The sequence below is a fragment of the Rhinolophus hipposideros genome (assembly GCF_964194185.1).
Source record: "Rhinolophus hipposideros genome assembly, chromosome: 18".
Lineage (NCBI taxonomy): Eukaryota > Metazoa > Chordata > Mammalia > Chiroptera > Rhinolophidae > Rhinolophus > Rhinolophus hipposideros.
In genome coordinates, this window is record NC_138064.1 from 8,290,086 (window position 1) to 8,299,684 (window position 9,599).

General features: G+C 52.7%; 1 protein-coding gene across 2 annotated transcripts in view; it reads right to left on the reverse strand.

Moving 5' to 3' along the window:
- The window catches only part of EEPD1 (endonuclease/exonuclease/phosphatase family domain containing 1), a 96,959-nt gene extending 88,215 nt beyond the window's left edge, over window positions 1-8,744 (reverse strand). The window contains exons 1-2 of one of the 2 annotated variants that reach the window (XM_081079358.1): window positions 8,265-8,744; window positions 6,862-7,927 (exon numbers count right to left, since the gene is read on the reverse strand). In XM_081079358.1, the coding sequence (XP_080935484.1) occupies window positions 6,862-7,742 (881 nt within the window). In that variant the 5' untranslated portion in view covers window positions 7,743-7,927; window positions 8,265-8,744. The remainder of the gene's footprint in view (window positions 1-6,861; window positions 7,928-8,264) is intronic. The other variant, XM_081079359.1, reaches the window with a different exon arrangement.
- Window positions 8,745-9,599: the final 855 nt, after the last annotated feature.

The following is a 9,599-nucleotide window of genomic DNA, read 5'->3' on the forward strand; positions in this document are numbered from 1 at the left end:
AGATAAAACAATTGAAGGCCCAGCCTAACAGCTTACTCAGGTAATGGCTGAACCAAAATAGAATTTGCAGGAAACAAGGGCTGATGGGAAACAAACAACCAAGCAACAGGGTGAAAAAGCTGTCCTCAGTAAAGGAAACCCAGGGTTTCTTTATCCAAGAGTTTGGTAGATGGATTCACGACTTTTCTTTCTAATAAAAAGTGTACGCTGAGCACCTCTGTCCAGGGTTCCTATCCACTGGAACCCAGCGGCTTGGCAGCTGTCAATCAAAACATTACACAAAAAACTGTTCTCCAGACCAGGTCTGTGGACAGTCAGGAGGAACAGGGTCAGGAAGCTTCTGTGGTCTCTAAGTGTTTGTTGAGGGCTACCAGCCAGCAGGTAGCGAACGGCGTTTTCCATGGCACCCCCAAGTGTTTCGATCATAGAAGTCACTGGTGTGGAATTTCCACTCCATATAAATGTGTTCAGGTTTTTCTCTCATGCAAAATTCAGCTTTGTTTGTTTTTTGGACCTGACTACACACAGACCATGTGTCTACGGCGAGCACGTCAAACTTCAGCCGAGTGCCTCAACTGATTTGCAAAGATCATTGTTATGGAATTCTAGGATAAAATCTTTCGTAAAGTAGGGAAATTCTGAAATAACAAGAACACACACCTCACTGCTGTTCTCTACTGGGAGGCTGACGTGTCCCCGTCTGGACATTTCACATTGTAAGCCTGGGGGGCAGAGCTGCCTGGCCCCGAGTATCGGGAACTCACTCCGACTTCCTATTGCTCACCTGTCAGCTGCATGGGGGGGTGCTGACTTTCACCCCAATGGCCATCACGCTCTTGCCCCTCAGACCCCAACCTCCCCTCCAGACCAGCTCCTTCCCAACCACCTGACTTGGTCTTGTCCACTCAGCTGTCCCCTATGCTAAGGTCCCTTCCGGAACCAGGCAGGCAGGTAGACAATTCCTGTGCTTGAGCTAACTGTACCTCCTCCCTCGTAACACCCGTCGCCCAGGAAGCACCTGTTAGTGTGTGTCTCTGAAAGACTATGAGCTCTCTGAGGACAGTGTGGGGACTCCCTGTGTCCCCCACTCACCAGGTAGTTGACACAAAGTAGCTGCTCGATCAAAGTTAAATAAAATGTATATAAATGTCTGCTGATAGAAAAAGTTAACGAAAACCTCCCAAATATGTGCTTATTCTGCAGGTAATTGACACTAAACAGAAAGCAGCCTTGTCAGGTGGCTGGTCTGCACAGGGGACAACCACCAGGCCTGGTCCTCCATCCACTATGGACCAAGACCCCACACTTGTCCCAAGCGAGGCAACAGCAGAAGAGAGGGACGTGGTCAGCAAGCTATGTCATGTTAACACAACACAGAAGCATGTCCGTCAGCCCCAGGATTTCTTAAATGCCTCTGAGCCTGTCTCTAGAAATCTACCCAAGCAATCCCCACAATATCCAAAACATAAGCAAGTCTTTCCAGTTTTTACCTCTGAAAGACCCTCTCATCTCCACTCACTCCCCCAATCTCCCCAGCCATTGTGGTTTTTAGCCTTTACAGATCTTTACTCAACTCCCAGGACCCATCCCCAGGGGACTCCCAGCATCCAGATTAACCTGGTAACATGTTATTCTGGTAACATAAAGCTCTGTTTCTAATCCTCTGTAGCTTCCTTCTGCTATTAAACTAAGAACCTTGGAGGCCCCACCCATCTAACCCTGCCTCTCCTTGCAAACCCGGCCACCTGCCACTTCCAGAACTCTGGCTTTCTGTCTGGAATAAGCAGTCTCAGGGCCTTTGCACTTGCTAGTTTCTCTGATGGAACACTTTTCCCCAACATTTTCCGTGCACGGCTCTTTCTCATCCATCAGCTTTCAGTTGAGGCCTTCCCTGACCCCCGCCTACCTCAACAGGCCTCTCTACAACTCGCCTCCATCCTCCCCAGCACTGCCCACTATCTGTAATTATTTATCTACATCCTGACTGTTCCCCTGCCCGCCTAACAGGGAAGCTCCATGAGAGCAGGGGCTGAGACTTGTCTTCCACTTTACTACCAGAGCTCGACACAGAACCTGGTACCTAGTGAGAGCTCCAAAAATTTCTGTTGAATGAATGAGTAAATAATAAAGGCGTGAATATCCTGTGGGAGAATCAGTACTGCTGAACCTCCAAAACCAGATCCCAATGGGCCCAGCTTTCTTAAAGACAGAAGTAACATCCTCCTGTTGGGTGAAATAAACCCTGCGTCATGCGCACATCAGGACGTCTCTTCACACGCACTATCTTCACCTATTAATCCACAGCAGTTTTATTACTGACCACCTTTCTCTCTGGAAACCACCCAGAGCAACTTGGCTCCGAAATCCAGAACTCCACCCTGGACTTGAGCCAAGGTCACAGACTCACAGTGACCCTTGAGGAGTTGGGTGGAGGAGCCCCGAAGCCCTCTGCAATGCTCTACCTCTGGCCATGAGCCGATCCTGCAGAGGAACAAAAACAGGAAGGGAGCACAGGCCCCCGGGGTCTTGCCACGGTCCCAGAAGTGTAGGTAAAGCCTGTCCAATCTAAGGCCCAAGACAGAGAGGAAACAGCAGGTGGGCCAGGGGTTAGTGGAAGGACACAGAGTTTGGGGAAAGACACTTCCACTCCCTGCTCTGAAATCAGACAAATGACTGGCTTCAAACCTGACTCCAATATCTACATTTCTGAAGGCCACACGATGCTTGCTATTTAGTCTCTCTGAGCCTCGGTTTCCACAGCTGTCAAGACGGATATCACAATTGCTGCTTTAAGGGGATGGCTGGGCACTCTGCCCCCAGATGTTATATCTGGCTGCATCCATTCACCCTTCAATCTCCCAGGATGAACCCCATACGGGAAAAATACAACCAGATATCAACCACACTCAGTGACTTTCCCCCCCAGAAAATGTGTTTCCCCAACTGTTCTGAGGCGGAGCCATACAGGCTGATTCACATCTATTTAACTCTATTCAGTAAGAAGGCCAAGCTGACTTCTGAAATGAACGGGTGCATATCCCCAGCAGCCGTTCAATACGTATTTTTCAAGGAATGAATCGAACGCCAAGATGAGTTGTGTCTGTATTGATTCTATTGATGACGTCTGATACACTAAAATCTTTTTCCACAATCAGTGCGGGTTGCCACGCACTAATTCACCTCACCCTTTGATACAGCAGACAGCCATGTGGCAAGAAAACAGGTTTAAATATTATAAGGCTCAAGACTTTGACAGTCATGTTCCCTTCTGATGGAGGCCATGGGGAAATTGTGTTAGTGGAGTATTAAACCTCCTTATTTCCTTTAGAGATTATCTGTCAGTTCCCCAGGGCTTATACGTTCAGAAAACAAAGGGGCTTTTCAAAGGAGAACAACTCTTCAGAAAAAAAAAAGAAAGAAAATTAAACAATCTTCATTCCATATGTTGGCTGTCACCAAATTTTGCAAGGATGGTTGGCAGAAGCATTCCTCTTTTAGTCTTGCTCCATCAATACTAACCAACGAAAAACATTGCTTAAGACTGAGATCTGGCAAAGGAATCTGAGGAAACCTGTCAGTTCTGGGTCACACCGTCCCTGAAGGCTCCTGGTGACTGTACGATTATCTAGCTTTCTGCTGTCCTACCTCAGCCTTCGCATGCAAAACACGGTTTCTTGTAGCTCACACACGCTCGTCCACCAACACAGCAGCATCTCAGGGCAAGAAAGGCCTCGGACCCGTTAGAGTCCCACACAGGTGCCTTTAGTCAAGGAAAACACACCTGCTAAAGTGAACCCACAGAAAAGAAAATAAAGAGCGAGCTATTCCCATTGCAAAAGACATGTCCAGGGATTTTTTTTTTTCTTTTTCTTTTTTCCCCCCATTAAGTGCATTTAACAGATAGAAAAACTGAGAATTGGAGAGGTTAAGGAATTTCACCAATTTAACACAGAAGAGGTGGAGCCGAGGGTTTTTTCTAAAAGGCTTCTACAATGGATTTAAGAAAATGTGACTAGCGCCCAATTTGGCAAGTAGCCTTGACTCGGTAGCGTGGGATGCCTGAGTAAGAGGTGGGACACATGGAACGTGCTTACACGGCACATGACACCCGCAAAGAGCATGAATCTAAAGTCAGAAGGTCTGGATGCTAGTCCCAACTGAGTCACCAATGAACTGTGGGACCAAGGCTAGTCATTTAACTTCTTTGCTTTTTAGTTTCCTCACCCAGAGATGGAACATTATTGATAAAAGGAAGCCTCACCTACCTCCCCGAGTTCCTGGCAAAATCAAATGAAAGTGACAGCTTTTGCAACATATGAAGGCATATCCGGACGTCAGCTAGCTCTTGTATGCACACATGTATGAAAATAGGAGTCACCGAGAAAATTACCTGCATCCATTCTTGCTCAAGCTCAATGTATTTCCTCTTACTAAGAACGGGATCTACAGGAATGCGAGACATTTCTGTGAATCAGGATGATGAGTACACCGTTCTTGCAGAAGGTACACTGCTACTCTGGGACACGGGATCCACTCTGTCACAGCCAGCTGTGCTTGGGAGCCCTCGCCCAGTCACTCAGGCCCTAAGCCCATTACTTCACGTTTACCAGACGTTGACAAGGGGCGAGGAGACTCCAGAACACTGAAAACATTGTGAACAGGCAAAAGGAACTACCAACCCAGAGGACAACAGATGTGGACAAGGGTGACAAATGTGATGGGGACAGAGGTCACCTCCCTGGTTACTTCCCGGTGCTCCCCTGTACACCCTACTGGGTTTAGGTAAGCTCTCTGGCACTCTCGCCTGAGGCCAGCTGTTAAATGTCTTCAATAAATCATCCCTCTCGGAAATCCAAAGAAGAAACACCTGGACCAATCCGAACTCCACGCTGGACAAGAGTTGCTAGCGCTCCCCCTTTCACGCCCCTGGCTGCCACGGGCCGTGCTGCAGAGCGCAGCTCATTCTGAGGCCTGGAGTCTCCTGCTCTCTCTCCCATTTTCACATCCATCTGTTCTAGAAGCTGAATAAACCCCTCTACCTGACTGGAAAGAACATATCATATGATTCAATAACTACAGGGATGGTCAAAACGATCCAAAAACACACACCGAGTACCTAGAAAGCTCTTGATGGATTCACCGACCTTGCCAGAAAAGCCAGTGCTGGGGAAGGCACTCACAGAGCAACAGGGAGAGCTGACTGCCTGACACAAAGTACAATGGGGCTCAAACTTCAGTGTCATCAGAACCACCCGGAGGGCGTGAGAAAACACAGAAACGCAGAGTTGCTGCCTCAGTCGCTGACGCCACCGCTGGTCCAAAGACCACAGTGGAAACATCACTGTCAAGAGCTGCCTCGTCTATCATTTTCACTGGGGCAACTTCAGATCCCAATTCATCCCCTCCACGGCCCCTCAAGTGAGCCTTACAGAAACTCACGATGGGAATTAAACAGCTATCCCTCTCCCTGCTCCCCTCTCCTTTGCCATACATACACCCATACTGCCATGGATGAAGAGAACCGTTATCACGCCATTTCTGATAAATACCTTCCTGGGCTGAGTCAGTTCTCACCTGTGTGCAAGGTGATTTTGCAAAAGGAGTGAGTTGTGGTGCAAAACAGAGGACACGGCAGTGCAGGAACAGTGCTCTGTGGCTCCCCCAGGTCGTTGTCTGAGCTGGTACACTGTCCCTCAATCCTCAGGAATGGGGCATACCACTGGGGTGGGGTCAGTCAAACACTGTGACCGGGTTTTCTCTTCACCCGCTTATCTTAATGCTCTGCCACATGCACTGTGATTCCCGGGGCACTCCCTCCCCCACCTGTCCCCCCAAACCTCACTTGGTGTCACCACACTGCTGCCCCGCCAGCCTTACCAACAACCCAGTACAAAGCAAGCAGCAAGTGCTGAGAAGCACCCTCTACTTCAGGAAGGTGGGAGGGCAAAGTCACTCAGTATCAGGATCAGAGGATTTCTAACCTGGGGGGGACCATTACAAATACTCCTTTTCTTCCCAAAGCTGATTACTTTATACAATACACTAACTTACAGCAGCAGTTACTGCTACAATAATATCATTTTGTTTTATGGGGGGGGGGTGAGTGGAAGTTCCCACAGAGAGCAGTGTTGTGAATAATGTAAACATTGTGACAAGAGCCCATCCTACAGTCTCTTCTATGGTTCGAATGGGAAAACCTGGCCAATATTCACCACACATCAGCTTGACCTTTTCTGGTTATGGGACACAAAAGGTTACATACATGTGGAGCTGCAACTGTGGGCCTGAAAACCAACTTCAGGCTAAATAAGGAAAAAGAATGAAGAGTGATTCATTCACAGTATTTTGGTAAACATACAGTGTATGTGTTTGCAAATACCTGATCTTTAAGATGATTTTGTACACACAAAGAGCCATACTGGTGAACCGAAGGTGATGTTCCCTCTCATTAAAAAAAATCAAAAAAAAAATCCTACCAGCTCTTTCTCACATGCAAAACTGTGCAATAGTTTCCAGGCTCTGGGGACCTGATGTGGTGTAGACCCATGAAGTCTTTTGAGTCAAACAACATTCTCAAAAGCAGTAACGCCAACACAATCTCCATTTACCCCCAAATTATGAATCGATCTCAGGTATACCACTTTCAAGATATGGGCCACAAGCCCAGACAGCTGTATTCTGAAAATTCTGGAGAAGGAGAGCTCCGCTGCAGGTGACAACACTGCCTGGGGCCTCAAGAACACAGATTAAATACTCTTGGCCTCTCTCTAGTCCTCAAAGCGTCCACGCGTTTGCATGCACAGATGAGGCGCTGCAAGAGCTGCCTTCATACCCAACTCCCTTGGTGGCCCGTGCCCTCACCTGTTTTCCAGGAGCGTCATGCACACCACCTCTCGCACTCCTGGGTTGTTGGCCTTCTCCACAGAACAGCCCTGCAAGTTCCAGGTGGCCAGCCTCAGCACAGGGCGCCCATCTCTTGTGCCACCAAAAGCCTCCACTGAAGGTCTAGTGGAGATGATCTGTGTGGGCCCCCCTGGTGGCAGGTCCAGGTCCTCGCTCTGCAGGCTCAGCGACGTGGGGCTGGGGTGAGGCTTGGCGGTGAAGGTCAGGCCACCGTTGGTGTGGGTGGATGGGGGCCTGGACCTCTCAGCAAACACCTGGTGCCGTATCCTGTCCAGGAAGGCGGCATTGATACCGCCCATCCTCACGAGGTCCTCGACGCTGCGAAAGGGCCCGTGCTCACGGCGGTAGTCCACAATGCTGACAGCCATCTTCTCCGTAAGGCCGCGGATGCTCGTGAGCTGGGCTGCGGTGGCCGTGTTGATGTTGACGCGCGGGGTGAGGGGCACTGTGGTGGTGGCCAGGTGGTGAGGCTGCTGCTCCACCAGTAGGTCCCGCCGCAGGGAGCTGGGAGAGTGCTGCGCCGAGCTGCCCTTGCTGCTCACGCATATCTCGAACTTGACCTGCTCCAGCTTGGTGGCACCCACGCCGCTGACTAGTGCCAGGTCCTCCACTTTCTTGAAGCCACCGATGTACTCGCGGTACTCCACGATGCTGCGTGCCACCACACGTGTCACCCCAGGCAGGGTCATCAGCTCCTCCTCCGTGGCAGTGTTAATGTTCAGCCGCTCCTGATTCACCAGGATGTTGCTGAAGTTGCAGGCCGCGCTGAATTTGCGACTATGGGACAGGTCTGAGGGGTCCCGGGGGATGGAGCGGTGACAGCCCAGGGTGCTCCCCATGACCAGCCAGGCTCAGGGCCCAGGAAGGCCTCACGATGCAGCAGACTCGGGCGAGGGCGGAAGAAGCCCAGTAGACCCTTGCCGGCACGAAAGAAGGGAAGGGGCGGGCTTCGGGGGATGAACTGGTCACCACAAACACTAAATCTCCATGCCCAGACCGTCCTAAGTCACTTGCACTTGGCCACCTGGAAAACAAAGCAATACACACACAAATCGATTCAATCAGTTAATCAATCTGCGTTAGCCCTCCCTACCCAGAGCTGGAGTTTTTAACTGGCAGCCCCGAGCCGGTGGCTGTCGGTGAACCCCGAACACACAATGAGGCTGGTCCATGTGGACTTCCCTCTAGAAAGGTCCGGGTTTTACTACGTTGGGGTCCAAAAAAGGTGGCAGTCGCTTGTCTTGGAAAGAGACCGATGCCATCAGCCCACACCTCTCGTTCCTGCCGAGGTCCGTCCTCACCGGCGAGGGCACCGAGGTGTCTATCGACCCCCACACCCGCCGCTGTCCCCCGCGCCCCACCTTTCGGCCGCGACCCCGGGGCGTCCTGGTTCCACCTGCGGCTCCGAAGCCGGAGCCAAGCCCCGCACACCGCTGGGTCCCTGCCTCCAGCTCTGGTGTCCGCGCGGGCGCAGGTCAGCGGCCGGGCCACGGGATTCCTCCCACGCCGCCTCGGGCCGCGCGCCCCGGCTTTTTCTGCGGGAGAAACTCTCAGAGTCGCTCTCCTCCAGCCGGCGGGAGCTGCGAGGCTGCCCGGCGGCGGCAACGGCGGCGAAATCCGACCGCCCGGCTGCGCCAGGACCTGCGGCTGCACCAGGACCTGCGGCGTCGCGACAGTTGCGTTGATCCAGGCAAAAAGTCCCGCGACCGGACTCGGGCGTGGGATCCGCCAGAACCGCATCCAGTGCCCAGCACCAGCCCCGCGGCTCCCGCTCGCAGTCGGTGTCAAAGCCAAAGTCCCGGCCGCGCCGCCCGCGTCTCCGCCTGGGCCACGGCCACGCCTCCTCCCGCCCCGCAACTCCTCCCCGGGACTCCCGAGGGCCCCTGGGGGCGGGGCCCAGAGAGCGGAACCCGGGAGCGCGGGGGGCGGGGCGCTGGCGCGGGAGAGGAGGGGCTCTGAGAGCGGGGGCGGAGCCCTCTAGCACGGGGGCGGGGCCACGGAGTGCGGGGGGGCGAGCCCGAACGCGTGGGGGTGGAGATGGAACCCAGGAGCTCGGAGGCGGAGCTATGGCGGGAGGGGGCGGGCCTTAGGAGCTCGGAGGTGGGGTTTAGGGTCTGAGGGGGGCGGGGCTGACGCCCGGGCGGCGGCGGGTGGTCACAGGTGGGCTGTCCTTGCGCCCCCTGGTCCGGAGTCGGGGTTACTACCTAGCACCGAGGGCCGGTTGGAAGCTCATTAGTCTCGCCAGAGGCAAGACCTGTCCCGCTGCTTTTCGGCGGGCCGAGCCCCACAGAGGAGAGGGGTGCCCAGGGACACAGACACAGCCCGACCCCCTGCGAGTTTGGCTCGTCTTTGGGGCGTGGGGCGGGGCCAAGGCACTCCTTGGATGGGAGGCATCACTGAGGGTCACGGGCCTCGCTCAGGTCTGCAGTCAAATCTGAGGACGTTGGAGATTGGACTGAATGGGATCTTTTTAACTTCTGCCCCCCACTTTCGGCCTCCTCTTTTGTTCCACTAGAGCAGTACTTTTGCACTGCTCACTCAGAGATGACCTCAAACTACGCTCCACATTCATTGTGCTGCTAGGAGAGGGCACGCACCGCCCACTAGAGATGTGTTCCCATAGGTCACTTACAGGGTTGCTCATTTGCACATTTAGTCCTCTGAGTAAATATGGATATGTTTCTTTAAGTATTAAA